This window comes from Eschrichtius robustus, chromosome 20 (assembly GCF_028021215.1).
Source record: "Eschrichtius robustus isolate mEscRob2 chromosome 20, mEscRob2.pri, whole genome shotgun sequence".
Taxonomy (NCBI): Eukaryota; Metazoa; Chordata; class Mammalia; order Artiodactyla; family Eschrichtiidae; genus Eschrichtius; species Eschrichtius robustus.
Window position 1 is genome coordinate 42,969,725 of NC_090843.1, and position 16,117 is coordinate 42,985,841.

The following is a 16,117-nucleotide window of genomic DNA, read 5'->3' on the forward strand; positions in this document are numbered from 1 at the left end:
TGAGGAACTTCCATCCAGTTTTCCACAGTGACTATACTATTTTATATTTCCACCAGCAATGTAGCAAGTTTCCAGTTTCTTTTTCTTTTGTTTTTGGCGGTGCCTTGCAGTGTGCGAGATCTTAGTTTCCTGACTAGGGATTGAACCTATGCTCCCCACAGTGGAAGCACGGAGCCCTAACCACTGGACCACCAGGGAATTCGCAGGAAGGTTCCAGTTTCTTCACATCCTTGCCAAACACTTGTATTTTCTATTTTGTTTTCTTTTCTTTTTAAATAATAACCATCCTCATGGATGTGAAATGGTATGTCTTTGTGGTTTTGATTTGCATTTCCTAATGATTAGGGATGTTGAACATCTTTTCATGTGCTTATTGTCTATTTGTATATCTTCTTTGGAGAAATGTCTATTCAAGCCCTTTGCCTATTTTTTTGAATAGGGTTAATTGTTTTTTGTTGTTGTTGTTGAGTTGGAGTTCTTTGTATATTCTGGACATTAACCCCTTTTTAGATTTTACGGATATTTTCTCCCATTCTGTGGATTGCGTTTCATTCTGTTTGGTGGTGTCTTTGATGCACAAAGGTTTTTAATTTTCAGGAAGTCCAGTTTACCTATTTTTGCTTTTGTTGCCTATACTTTTGGTAAAGTTTTATAGTTTCAGCTCTTATTTTTAAGTTTTTGATCCATTTTTAGTTTTGTATATAGTATAAGGTTAGGGTCTAACTTCATTGATTTGCATGTGAATATCCATTTTTGCCAGCATTGTTTGTTGAAAAAATTGTCCTTTTCCCACTGAATGGTCTTAGCACCCTGGTTGAGAGTTATTTGACTATACGTATGAGAGTTTCTTTCTGACTTTTCTCTTTGATTCGATTATTTTTGTCTGTATTTGTGCTAGTACCACACTGTTCTAACATATTTAATATTTCTAGGTGAAGTTTTGCCAGTCACAGTTTTGTCACATAATTGGTTCTTCTGTCAGTTTTCAGTCAATGAGAAAATTTTATCCTGTGCAGTTATAACTAGTGTGATATTGTTGTTGCTGTTGTTGCTACTATTAGTAATGTTCACTGAGTCTTCATTCTCTTTTGAGAATGAAATTGTGATGTCAGTATGTCCTACTTCTGTATACATTGTTATCAACATTATAGGGAGTTAGTATATCTATAATACCAGAGGAAGGCAATTTGGTATTTTAATTTTTAAAACTTACATTTTGCTTACCTGTCTTTGAAAAGTGATAATGTCTATGGTGTAAAAAACAAGAACAAAAGGGTTTGTATTAAAAAGTCTCCCACACTCAGTTTCTCAGCCATTCTTTTTCCTGCCCCAGATGCAGCTGTTATAGGTTTCTTATGAATCCTGTCAGAATTGTAAAAGCAAGGATATACATATAATATACAGACAAATTATACATGGTACATGTACATACTCATATGAAACACATATGTGTCTCTACTCTCTTGCAAATAAGTGTGTTATCAAAGTCTTTGATCATTTTTCTGCCTGATTGGTTAAAAAATGCATCTCATACTTTTAATGTATACTTCTCTTTCTTGTTATGAGGGAGGTTGAGTATCTTTTCAAATATCTGGTTATCTCCTTTGTCAATTAGGTTGTTGGTCTTTTTTTCTTTTCTTTTTTACTGTTTTACAGGGTTCTTCAATATTAAATTAGGCCTTTATTTGTGTTATGAATTCCAGAACAGCGTTTTTTAAAAAAAATAACTGATTTGTTCTTGGTCTTTTGACTTTGTTTATAATGTTTATGTTCCAAATTCCTTAATGTATCTAGTTCTATTTCTGGACTTTTCTATATTTTCTTTTTCATTGATCTATACTGTTTTGATTATTGTAGTTCATTAATATTTTGTGTGTCTAGTTCCTCTTTATTACCCTTTTATTTAAGATGTCTTTTGGCTATTCTTGCTTGTTTATTTTTACATATGTACTTTAGAGTTAACCTATATAGTTAACAAAATATCCTTGATATATTTTATAGATTATTTGGAAGAGAACTGACTTCTTTATGATAGTAAGTCATCTACTTAAGACCGTGCTTTGTTTCTATCTGATTTTTTCTTTATTTCCTTCAGTCATGTTTAAAGTTTTCTTATTAATTTTTTTCAGCTTTATTGAGGTATGATTGACAAAATTGTAAGATATTTAAAGTATACCTCATGATGATTTGATATACATGTAGATCGTGAAAGAATATCCCGTATCTAATTAATTAAGCATCCTCTTACTAACTTCTTAAATGTATTTTTAAGTTAATTTTTAAGTTGATTCTTAGTAATTTACCTTTTATTTCTGTGTAATTGAGATTTTTTCTTCTATTACATTTTCTAATTAGTTGTAGTTTTATACATAAAGAATATTAATTTCTCTTTGTTTCCCCCAAACCACATTTATTGTTGTTGTTGTTTTTTCCTGAGCCACATTAATGACTTCTTCTATTTGTAATAGTTTCAATACATTTTCTCAGGTTTTCTAAGTATATAATCATATCTTCTGTAAATAATGATCATTTACCTTCTTTGCAATTTTTATAATATCTCAGGAAAAAAGTGTTAAGTGTACTAATAGTAACAGATTGAATGATCATATAAGCTGAAAGAACACATATAAACTCAGATAGTCCCAGGCACCTGGGAAGTATGGTCATCCTTGTCTCATTTGAGGCCTTAATGAGAGTGCTTCTAGTTTCTGTAAGTAAGCATGATACTGGCTTTTGAAACCTTTTACATATGTATATAAGTTATAATAATAAAACATATAAGTTATATATTTTTTATATATACATTATATGTTAAATGACATATAAATTATATTATTGATTTAATTATATATTTATCATATGTTTTTTCTTGATAGTCATTTTATTCCTATTTTGTTCAGCATTTTCATCAAGGATTAATATTAAACTGTAAAGATGAATATGATCTATTTTCACATTTTATTTTTTAATATGTTAAAGTGTATTGATAAATGTCCTAATACTGAATTATTCTTCTGTTCTTGGCTTTTTGGTTTTGTGTGTGTGTGTGTGTGTGTGTGTGTTTTGTGTATGTGTAGAAGAGTCCTATTTGCTATCACATTTAGAATTCATTGTTGTAATAATTCATTAGTTTCAGTCATTTTCATCAATGGTTGTTCTGCAGTTAGTTGTGATTTTGGTGTGCTTATGAGAGGAGGTGAGCTCAGGGTCTTTCTACTCTGCCATCTTGGCCTGCCAGGTAATATTCATTAGTGATATTATACCAAATCTAGATAAACTGAGAGAAAGTTTATCTAGATCTGGTTTAGGATCAATGTTGGATTTGTTTTATAAAAACGTATTTGTAAATGCTCCTTATTTTTAGAATCTTTTTTTAAGGAAATTTCATACACGAAGCAGAGAGAGGGCAGAATAATGAACCTTCTTGTGCCCATCACTCAGCTTTAACAATTATCAATATATTTTACCTCCCCTGTTTGTTTTATTTACCCCCTGCCATTTTTTTCTTTTCTTTTTTGGGGGAATCGGTGGAGGAAAGGGTGAGGGACTAGAATATTTTAAAGCAACTATCAGACATCATATATCTATTTACCCATAAAACAATTTATGTATTTAAAACAGATAAATACTTTTAAAAACATAGCAATGACATTTAAAAAGTAATATTATTATAGCTGGAAAAAAACCAGTAATTCTTAGTCTAATATCCATCCTGGTTGAAATTTTCTTTGATTGCTTAAAAAATGTCATTTTAGAGTTGGCTTTTTAAATATCAGAATCCAAACAAGGTATGTGCATGACATTTCTTTTAAGAGAGGTGCCATTTATTTGTTGAAAAAACTGTGTTATGTGTTCTGTGGGATTCCTCATATTAAGGATTTGTTTGAATTTGTCCACCTGGTGTCGTTTAAGATAGTCCTCTATCCCCATATTTCTAGTAATGGTAGTTAGGTCTACAGGTTGAATTAGATTCAGGTTTGATTTTGTCCTTGTTTTTTGCTTTTTTGTTTTTCAGAATAACACAAGTCCTGTATACTTGCTGTTAACATTACTCAGGAGGCAAATAATGTCCAATTATCTCTCCTTGTAATAATAGATCAGTACTGTGTTTTGACGTCATTTGATATTTTTCTACATCATTTTTAATGACTACATTGCATTCTTTTGAATGGCTGTTCTATAATTTCTAATCTCTATGACTGGATGTTTAAGTGAGAGTCTTTTTCATTTACGATGCTACTTACTTAGTGGGTTTAATTATTATATTGAAGATTCAGAGACGTTTTCAATTTAGGGAAATTCTCTCTTGTTATTTCTTTGATATTTCAACCCCTGACTTAATCAGGAGTGATTTGCTTTTGAAGAATTAGAAGCCTACTCCAGAAAGATCAAGCAAGATATACAGCTGCCCTTATTGGAACTCAGAGGTTTTTAGGCAGCTTCTGTCTTCTCTTTGGGGCCTCAAGTGTGTCTTTTCTGCCTCTGTGTGCAGAGTTCTCTCATTTCTTGTAGATTGTTTTTTTCTGGATACTTATTCTCTGTCATACGACCTTACCATCACATCTCAAAATGAAAGGCTTAAAGTCTATGAAATGTTCTGGTCTGTTCCCTGTAGTTTAATCAACTCAGTCTAAATGACCCAAATACAGATTCCTAGGAAAGTGAATCTTACTGGTTTTGCTATATTTGGGAGTGTGTTTGGGCTTGGTCATGTGTTATTAATGTAGATACTGGGTCTACCTTTTCAGCAGGGGCTATAATTGATGAACTGTTTTCAGAATAAAGAGTTGAACATGTGTCTAAAGAGGTGTCTAGTATAACATCTTTATCATATATACTAAATTCTTACATATATGAGAATATATACTATTTTTAACCATCTTTTTTCTAAAAATTTTTCGTTATTCTCACTAGTTTATTTTCCAGATTAAGTTTAGAACCCACAGTAATAATTAATTAATTGTTAATTTTAACATTGTCTTCATCAAGTAATATAGCTATTTGAAACAGGAGATTTTAAGAGAGTTGAACAGAGCAAACTGAAGGGTTACTCTATTAGGATAGCATCTATGAATAAAATTCTTACTATGCGGATTTGAATTCCTTTGGAAGTTTGGCACCAGACTGAACACTGGTCTAAGTCAAAGTTTTCTCTTTAGTCCTGTGGTAATATTTAAAATCTACACTTCTGCTATGGTAGCTGCTAGCCGCATGTGACTATTTAATTAAAATTCAGTTCCTCAGTTGCACTAATCACATTTCAAGTTCTCAGTAGCCATATGTGGCTAGTGGCAAGTACATTCAATAGTGCAGGTAAAGAACATTCCACCATCGCAGAAAGTTCTATTGGGTAGTGCTGCTTTAGAGGCTTGTATATTGATAATAACTTGTCTACTAATTTTTAAAAAATTTTTAAAAATATATTTATTTATTTATTTAGGCTGGGCCAGATCTTAGTTGTGGCAGGCAGGATCTTCGTTGCAGCACGTGGGATCTTCATTGTGGCATGTGGGATCTTGAGTTGTGGCATGCATACAGGATCTAGTACCCTGATCAGGGATCAAACCCAGGCCTGCTGCATTGTGAGCGTGGAGTCTTACCCACTGGTCCACCAGGAAAGTCCCAACTTGTCTACTAATTTTTAATAGTGGTGAAAGATGCAAAAATGTCTATTTTGTATAAGTTTTATTTATAGCATTTTGGTCAGTATGTAGAAGATGATGTCACAGGATGGCTTTGTTTTCTCATTTTAAAAGGGTCGTTGAAGAAAGTTTGAAAAATACCAAAATACTATACAATAAAGGAGAAAATAAAAATGTCAGGCAATCTCAAGGGATAGGATTTTTGAAGTATAATATACAAGTGCAAATATAAGAGTGCAGCTGGATTAATTTTCACCAACTAAATAATATACATATATGTCTTTTTACCACAGGTTCTCTATTCCTGGGTTCTTTTTGATTCATGGCTTGATTGTTTGGATTTCATAATCATGTAGTTTTGTTCAAGAATAGTACATAAATATATTTCTTATTATATCACATCAAGAGGCACATGATGCCAGTTTGTCTCACTACTGCTAATGTTAAAATTGACCATTTGGTTGAAGTGGTGACTACCAGGTCTCCATTATAAAGGCACATTTTTCTTTTGTAATTAATAAGTAATCTGTGGGGTGATATTTGGAGACTATGTGAATATCTTGTTTCCCAACAGCTTTTCACCCCAGTGATTTTAGCATCCATTTATGTACCTTGCAGGAATCACTTATTACATGGGAGTTGCAAAATGGTGATTTTTAAAATTTTGTCATTCTATTTATAATTTTTAGCTAGCATTCTTCTCTAAGGAAGAACTTTCCCTTTTTCTCCCATTTCCTTTCTTTGATTCTTCTTTTTTCCTTTTTGTTGTTGTTATTGTTGTTGTTGTAAATACCCCAGGTATTTCTCATGAAGTTGGTCAGTGTGACTAATCACTATACTTTGAGACTCATTGCTATAGTCACATCTGTATAAGTTCTACTGTACCAGGAGAATTTTTGCTTTATACAGGTTGGTCATCTTTATGATGTGTTTGTTCTCAAACTGAGAAGTCTTACAGAATATAATTGTTCTAGTATAAATTTAGATTAAAAATTAAAAATACCACTTTGGGTTTTTCATGATTATAAACTTTTCAGAATCTGAGGCAACTGTGTTAAGGAATTCCCATTTACACTAGGCAAGAAAGTAAACAGTAAGTGGAGAGTAGGGTAACAAACACTTACGGTATCAAAAAACAACCGTGAAAAGGATCTGTCTTAATGTGCTAGCCCATTGCAGTTTAACATATTGCTTACAACCTTCACAATAGAATTTGAGTGACTTCAGTTACACATTCCAGGAGACTGGCAGTCTGTTACAATCAGAGTCTGAACTTTAGAGCAGGCTAATTTACAGCAATGGGATGAAGAAAGTTGTGGATTTGTATTACACACTCTCACCTGACACTGTATCTGATCCCTTACCTGCCGATTGACATCTTGAATGAGCTCTTTGAAGCAAGTTCCAGCTTAATTAAAACGTTTGCTTGGTTAGCAGTGATCTGTGAAAGCCTGTGATAAATATTGAATCAGGTTCACCTGCTGGTTGCTGTGAGTAGATAAACAGCTGCCTTGTGCAGTTTAATCATGAAACTGGCAGTAGAGTACTACTGTTTGAATTTTTAAAAAAGAATAGTGGAAAAGGTATAGTTATGTCACTTTGACTGTCTTACTAGAGTGTGTGCTTATGTGAGATTTTGCACAACAGGCATTCAGTACCTGTTTAGATGGCTTGGACAACAGCAAATGGTTGATAAAGATTAACAGTAAACCCTCCTTCACATGCCTTAAAGTATAATTCGGTATTCATTGACTTTTTTACCACTAGCTCTTTAGGTGCATGATGTTTTGAAATAAAAAAGGGCAGTATTTTGCTTTTTTGCCAAGTTAAATGGTAGGTAAAAATGATCCTGTTAAAGCTTTAAGATTTAAGGTTATGACTTCCAACTTCTCACAAATTATGAATTTTGTAGCAACTTGAAGAACTTTAGATTTTACTTTTTCATCTGTAAAATGGAGTTAGAAATAAACATTAGTGAACTAAGTGTTTTAGAATTATGTTAACATTATGTAATTAACAAACATTAAAAGAGAAATTAATTTACAAGCAATAGAGGAACCTTTATAAAATTATTTTCTTTGGACTATCAACTTGTTTATTCCTTTACAGAATTAATGTGACTAACCAAGTTGGTTGTTAAGAAAATGCTATTTCTATTTTATTTCCATTGTAAAATCAGACATAAATTCTGGAATAAAGACCTCATCCAAATAAGTCACAATCTTCTTTGAGCACATGATGAAAGTTATGGACTGACTTTCTAAAAATGCATACAAAATTGTGTTTGTAGTTTCTGGGTGATCTCAAACTCTCTCCTCTGTAACAGTCCATGGATGTAAGTTAAGAACCTATTTCCTAATAAATTAGTTGAAAATTTTGGTCAGGAGGGATTAAGATGAAAGTTATTCTGCTAGGTATTAAGCTGCTGAGGAGGAACAAGTGTATTTGCTGTTTTAGGTTCCTTTTGAAGCACTTTTTAGCATTTTTCAAGTATATTGTCTATTACAGTCCTTAGCTCCAAGGGTTATCTAACATAGTGGGGATTCCTAATTTTTTCATAAAGTTTTCATAGTTTTATTCCTGTCATCAATTTGTTTGGAAGTTTATGGGGAGAATAAAATGTTATTTAAGTCATACTCAGCCTGCTCAACAATTTTTTTTGATATTTATCTATGTCAATACATGGGACTCTCTGGTTCATATTTTTTTATTATATACAATATTCCACAGATTGAGAGAACTGCACAGTTTATCCATTGTTTTGTTGACACACTTGGCTTATTTTCCTCACTATTAAAACAGTACTGCAAAGAATATCCCTATTGTATCTGTCTTAATTTGCAAGAGTTTCTCTGGCATGTATGCCTAGCAGGGTCATGCTGGATCAAAGGGTCTATGTATCCTTGATTTCACTAGATCACCAATTTGTTCTCCAAAGTGGATGTGCCACTTTATACTTGGATCAGCAGTATATGAGAGAGTTGCTGTATATCCTCTCTACCCAGTCTGGTGGATGTGAAATGGAATCTAATTATGGTTTTAATTTGCATTTTCCTAATTAGTAATGAGGTTGAGCATTAGGTTGCACATCTTTTCAGATGTTTATTGGCTTTTCCGCTTTTCTCTCCTTTGATTTTCTTCTTCTTGGGCTCTTTCTTCTATTGGGTTTTTTTTTTTAAAATTAATTTGCTGGAATTCTTTATATATTGTGACTAATGATCCTCAGTTGGTTATATACAGTGCACATGTCTTCTCGAGATTGTGTTTTCAGTCATTTGTGCCTTTGGTGTATTGTTTAAGAAATCCTTTCCTATGTTGAGATCATAAAGATATTTTCCTGTATAGGGGCAGAGAGTTTATGGCCCACAAAACCTAGAATATTTACTTTCTGGCCCTTTACAGAAAAAGTTTGTTGACACTTGCTCTAAAGAGTCTCTTATTTGAGAATTTTTGGTTTTTTCCCTTTTGGAATATAATGTCCATCTTGTTAGAAAATATTTGACTTAAATGTCAACTAATAATAAGTTAAAATAGTTTTTATGAAGTAAATTGTATAGCTTATCCTTAAGAATATTTTGTAGTTGCATTCCGGAAATAATGCACTTAGAGTACCAACTTTAAACAGTTCTTTACCTCGTGAGTGAAACTGGTATTGATAAACACACCTTGTAGAACAATTAAAAAGTAAAGCCCTCTTTGTCAGTGGGGTGAAATTACCCTTGTCATTGTCTTCTACTTGGCTTGATATATCAGGAATTCTAACGTTTCTTGAATGAATGAATGAATGAATGAGAGAGTACATGTAGAGTGCTTAGCACAGGGGCAGCCTTAATAAATGAAAGCTATTAATAATGAATATATCAGGATATGTGTTTATCACCCACAACTAAAGTGGCCCAGATATTAGCATAACAAGATGATTTTTCTTTTTGTTCTTGAAAAATAACAAATTGTCCTGTATTTTTTCTTTTAAAAGCTAACCTTTTATATTTTGAGGTAATTTTTTGATATGTGAAGAACTTCAAATTAGGGCATCAGTTAAGCATCTACAGATAAAATGTGGTGCATGGGTACAGTATTTGGTTTAGGGACGTTAGTCACAATCCATCAATTAAAAAAAATTAAGTTATAGTTATATGCAAAACACCATGCTCAATGAATGAGTAGATGAAGTAATGTAAGACAGTTTCTGTCCTCAAAGAATTTGGAGTGTGGTTGAAAGACAATGCATGCACATATGTTACTATTTCATGGACCTAGTTTTCCCTTTATTTCATACCAGTAAGCTTCCTTTTGGTCTCTTTTCCTCTCCACTTCTTTATTACTTATCTTTCATATTAAATATATCCTTTTATGCTTGCTTTTAGAATTCAGTTCATAAACTGCTTTTAGATACTCCCCTGACTTATGAATTTACAAAGTAACATCTCTGACAATGCAATAGTTTCTAACTACTCCTTTATTATTTTCCTTTTTAAGGCATAGTCACCATGCTAATTTTTATTTTTCCAAGTATTTAGGCATAGTAATTTTTGTTGTTGTGGGGAAAGGCTGGAGAGAGCTATGAAACTTTAGAGGTTGATGTAGTTATCTTAATCTACTTAAACTTCTGATTGTAGCCTTGTGAAAGGAATAGTGGCAAGGAATCAGCAGTTGGCCTTCAAGATCAAATGTTATATTCTTTATCCTTTCAAAAAATTTCAATTTATGTCTCTATGTAGTATGACAAGAGAGAGAATAAATAGAAATTGTTAGACACAAAATTTTCTAAAATCCTTGGTTGCTGACCTCCTAAGGACAGTTCTGGCTACTGTAAATTTGAGATGTATTTTTAAACAATTGACTTCCTGCATGTGGAACTAATAATAGAGCTGTCACACCCACATGTATCTCTTGTGTTTCTCTTTAAATGATAATAGATTTTTTTGCTGTTATTTGGGTTAAGTTTTCTTGCCTTTTGTTGAAGTAAAAGAACTCTAGACAGTTTCCAGCTATGGGAAAAGAAGCCATCTCTTAAAGAGTTTGGTTCTACCATACAGTGTAGCTATTTACAGTTCTTAGAGATTACAGGTTTTGGGAGCCCATGTGTTTTATCTTCTTGGCGTTCAGATATATTAGATGAGAGAGAATATTTTTAAATTTATTCTCCAGTTTCCTAATACAGTCTCTGTAAATTTAAAGAGCAAAAACAAAAGGAAGACATCCCTATGAAAGATAAACTTGATCATTTGTTAGCAGGAGAAATGCTTAGTGAAAAATACTTAATTTTGTTCCTCTATTGTTTCAAAACCCCTAGGTCAAAGGGTTTCAGAGAGAGGCCAGAAAATATTAGCCTATTAATGGAGTGGAGGATATTATGACTTCCTATCATTGCTGTTTCAGGATTCTTTCTCTAGTTTTCTTACAGAATTGAAACTTGCTGATTTTGGTACAAATAATTCTCTTTTGTTACTAAATAATTGTCTTTTTTAAGCCTCTGTTCTATTGCCAGATTCATTTTTTTCCATCTTCCAATATGATTATACCAAATCCTTTAAATAGAAACTCCAATAGAAGATCACTTCTGAAGAAAGAATTTCCCTTTAATATTGCAAATAAATAAGAATCACCTTTCTTAATTTCTATCTTCTACTCTACTTGTGCAACCACCCACTGAAAAACCATCTTCTTTGAGGAGTCACCCTTGAGTTCATAGATGGTATAATTACTTCAGAGCATTTTAAGACTTAACAAACAAAAACCATTTTTAGTATAAAATTAGCAGTGGTTTAAAATTTTCTCAGTTATGGAGTGAAAATCAAATTTAAGTTACCTAAATAAAGCTGCTCTAGTGGGAAGAGCTTTCTGAAACTAGTTCTTGATCTTTTATTTTTGTTAGTACAGCTACTAGCATAATATTTTAAGATAAGCAGATCCCTTTTTAAAATTATTAGTGCAAATACCCCTTTTAAAAATTAAAACATTTGAATACAAGGCAGCAAGTTACAAGTCTATATAATAGCATCCCTTTCTATTTGAAAAAATATGGAAGATATAATTATATGTAGAAGGGTCTGCAAGTTATTTGTGGTGGTGGTTGACTTATTTTGTATTTTTCTGTAGCATTTGAATTTTTTGTTTAGAAAAATAGTGGAATTAAAATAAAAGGAGTGGGTGATAAAGCTTTAAGTGGAATTCATGTTGAAAAGTGTTATATCAAAAAGTAGGTTTTCCGAGCCTTGAAAAAAGGCCACGTTATTGAGTTACTTTTATGCTTGTATATAATATATCCATGTGGAATATAACAATGCATTGAGCCCTAGCATTCTAATATTCAGAGTGAATTTAACTGTATCATAGGGAAGAGATATAATATAATTGAGTGAAAGATTGAAGGTATGGAAAAGTCAACTAATTCTGCTACCAAGAGTTACCTTAATTCTTTTACTGAGTTAATTAATTAGTGTGATCCTTGCAAAGGCTAGAAAGGAATTCAGTCAGAATTATCATGATATAGTTTGCATGCCATTTTCTGTGTGACCATAAATTGTTAGATATTGCAACATATGTAACATAAACCACATGTCAGCTGTTTCCTGCCTCACTGTTGACAAGAGCCCCATTCATAACTCTTCTTTTTATCCTTTCAGTGAATAAGTAATTATTCAATATAGAAGGCAGGATATTTGGAACTGGCTATTTAATGTGGCAGCACTCTGTAATGAAATCTGCTGTTACTGGCAACCTGAGAGGGGAATGTAACAATTCCAGCATGGCTGTAACTTTATCTGCTTTGACTGACTGTTTATTTGGCACATCAGTGAACCTTTTATCCCAGTGAGTGACAGCTCCAGAAGGGTCACATTTACATCCATTCTATCACGTATTGTAATATTTAATGGCGGACAAGGTTGAGCGAGACTGGGAGTAATTTGAACTTGCTTTTCCACTGAGTTGAGGCTAAAAGACAGCTTGATCCCCAGTATTGTGGTGTAACATGCTATGACTTAGCATTTGTTTATGAAGGCTAATCTTACTGATTATAATTTTAAAAAAATCTACAGTTAAATGGTGTGTTTGTTCTACTAAACTAAAACTTTCTAGTACAAATTCTCTTAAGCTACTGTGCTATTTAGTTTTTTTCCCTATCAGTGACCATTCCTATAAACTAACCATTTCATAGTCTTTCTCTTAAATGAGGCTGCATTCTGTCTCATTTTATAGTAACTGAGGTTGAGAAGGGAGTAGTTATTAAGAATCCTTGGGTTCTAATATATAGCATTAAGCTTTTTTAATTTTTTTATTTTTGAGAGTTTGGAAACAGGAGAGAAAAACCAGCTAAATACTAGACTATACTCCTGATGTTCCATATGGTGCCTTTATATAACTATTTTAATTATGAAACTGAATTGAGTAAAATTGTCCAGGAAAAGCTATCCTGACTGGTAATTTTACTGATGGAGTTACATTCCATGACAGGTAATTGAATTTCAGATATACTTGTTCCACATAAGCAACCTGCCTTCATTATTAAATATTAATAATTTGCATTCATTTTCATACTTTTTCTAGAGAATAGTTTTCTCTTCTTGTTTTTGACTGATGCTTTAGATTCAACTTGATATTTCTATTCTTCTGTAAGCCATATTTAAAATGCTTTTTAAGATATTGGTATATTATAGGATATTTGAATGGACTGTGCTGTGAAGAAAAATAGCACTATCAACTCTAAATTGTAATATCACAATTTATATTAGGCTTTCACTTGAAGCCTAAGCAAAAATGAAAATTGTCTTCTGTTTTATCTTATTTTTATAATTTATGAAAGAGGATAATTAAAATATACTTAAAACATTTGGAATTTGAGAGTTGGAGTAGTATGTTAGAAAACAATGCAAATATGGTAACATCATTTATAATGATAAAAATGGTTTATCATTTATCATTTATTTATGAAGGAGAACCAATTTGAAATTGAATTTGTAGTTTTTTCTTTAATGGCAAGTTTTAGATGATGTAACATCATAGCATCATGAATTTCTCTTTATTTGACAGTTGTGATTCACTGCTTTTAGTTTTGATTCCATGAGAGGTTTGATAACAATTTTATGGTAGTCCAGACATTAGTTATCTTTTCTTTCCTTTGTTACAGCCCCCTGGTAACTGTTCTAGGTGCTGTTGTTCTACTAAACAAGGAAACAGTCAAGATTCTTCAAACACCGCTAAGAAGGATCATGGGGGGAAGTCCAAGATACCCAAAATATATTTTGGGACACGCACACACAAGCAGATTGCTCAGATTACTAGAGAGCTCCGGAGGACAGCATACTCAGGGGTCCCAATGACTATTCTTTCCAGCAGGGATCACACTTGTGTCCATCCTGAAGTAGTAGGTAACTTCAACAGGAATGAAAAGTGCATGGAATTGCTAGATGGAAAAAATGTGAGTAAGTTAATGTATTTTAGAGGAAAAATTAGGCTGAAAAGATTAAAATTACTTTTTAATGTGTTCATTTTATATGTACATTTACAGTGATAATCAAATAACTTATGAAAATCAAATTGATTGCTAGTGTTGATATTTTTTTAAAAATAATTTTACTGTAAGAAAATCTTTATTCAAGTTTTAAATAATGGGTTTTTGTCCTAAAGCTTGGGGATATTTATTTATTTCCTTGAAAATTAATTTTCATTTTAGTCACCCGTCTTCATACTTTCTTCTTTTAAATCTCTCTACCCAAAATAGTCAAACATGGATGTCATATGAGGAGATTAAAAACATTTAAGTGATTTAGTCTAACCAGATCTAATTAATGTATTTAACATATTTAAAAACTTCAAAATAAGATAGTTTATGTAGGCCCTCTCTTTGAGCAAATTTTAAAATGTTTTTTAATTGAGAAATGACTATACTGTCTAATAATTCTGATTAGTACAAACTTCTTTCAAAAAATTATGTTAAATTATTAACTGAAGATATGTTGATGGTTTTGAAATTTTCCGGGGATATCTAGAATAATACGAATTTTGGCTAGGTAGATAAATCTTTCTTACTAAAGACATGATTTTTTAATAATATTTTGGCAGTATTAGTTTGGCAGTCTGTGTACCAGTTTGATAACTAGTTTACTCTAAAATTGAAGTTATAATAATATATGGAAGTATAATAATATGGAATTATACCCAGAAATTATTGGTGAAGCATAAGCTGATAGTATATGAAATGACCAATGATATTTTAATATATTTTGAAAGTTCTGTCTTTCTGTATTTTGTCAAACATAAGTGATTCTACACAAAAGGCTAAGAGCTACAGCTTCTGGAGTTTCATTTAATTGATATATCACCTCCTACCATATAATGCGAATAGATTATTTTGTTTTATGCTTTTCTTTGTCATTGCTTTCTTTTATTAGATGGAAATTTATTCAAGCCTTATTTGGGGTTATTCAAAAGAAGCTTCAACAGATATTCAAACCTGATAATATGAAGTATAATTACTAAGGGGCTTCACTGGAAAAACTTAAGTGACTTGTTCAGAACCAGGAAGAGAATACAGAATAATTGAATCAAAACCATTGTTGAAATTCTGTGATCATACTTGTTTTCATATAAGTTCTTTTGAATTAACTGAGGAACTGTGAAATCTCTTCACTCTGTATGTTTAAAAAGTTCTCTTCAAAGAGATAAAAATACTAAAAATCCAAATGCTAAAAAAATAATAAAATAGAGAAAAGGCTGTTCATGATAAAACCCCATGAATTTTATATTTAAGTAGACTTCTTTCCGTAAGTGGCTAACTGATGTACTAAATTCCTCAAATGCTTGAAATTTGTTTTCTGGCTATAATAGTCTATGTAAGAAGACTTGCTGGCGTTGTCATTATCTTTTACTACTTGTTATTGAGGAAATTATTATGTAATTTATTATGTATTTGTTATCCCGTTAGTAAAAACAATTATAAAGTTTAAGATTGTGTATTGAAAGCAAATATCTTATTTTATGTAATCTTCTAGAATCCTGCAGTGGTGGTTATGTTTTTTGATTGGTCTTTATCCTCCAAAGTTTGAATCATGTAAAAATAAAAATCCAATAGACTTTTTCATTGGCCTTTAGGTTCTGTTTTCAAGTAAACAATTCTTTTATTTTTGAATATTAGTATTATAAATAATTGAAGATACCTGCTTGTAGTTGTTTTGACCTAATTCTGCCTCAGAATGCCTAGCTCATAGGCATACATGAACATTCTTTTTCTTGTTTCCAAGCCCTCAGGGTAATTTGGTATTGTAATGAGGGCCAATTACAAAGTCACTAAAGGTGTCTATGTTTACGATGGCTGAATTACCAAAGAGAAATGATAAATAGATACCTGACAGTTTGAGTGAAAAAGAGTTTAAAGTGTGATAACGCTTCCATTGACAGACTCCCCTCAGGGTTATATTACACTGCTAAAGTGGATGAGCTTTTCTGGTTTTGCTATCAGCCTCCACAGCAGT

The 16,117-nt window shown here is 31.9% G+C and overlaps 1 protein-coding gene across 5 annotated transcripts in view; it reads left to right on the plus strand.

Moving 5' to 3' along the window:
• The window catches only part of BRIP1 (BRCA1 interacting DNA helicase 1), a 204,673-nt gene that overhangs the window by 51,397 nt on the left and 137,159 nt on the right, over window positions 1–16,117 (plus strand). For all 5 annotated transcript variants that reach the window (XR_011071764.1, XM_068529684.1, XM_068529682.1 and 2 more), the window contains one exon: window positions 13,774–14,064. Coding sequence is in view for 4 of the 5 variants with exons in the window: in XM_068529684.1 (XP_068385785.1) it covers window positions 13,774–14,064 (291 nt within the window). In the remaining variant the exon portion in view is untranslated. The remainder of the gene's footprint in view (window positions 1–13,773; window positions 14,065–16,117) is intronic.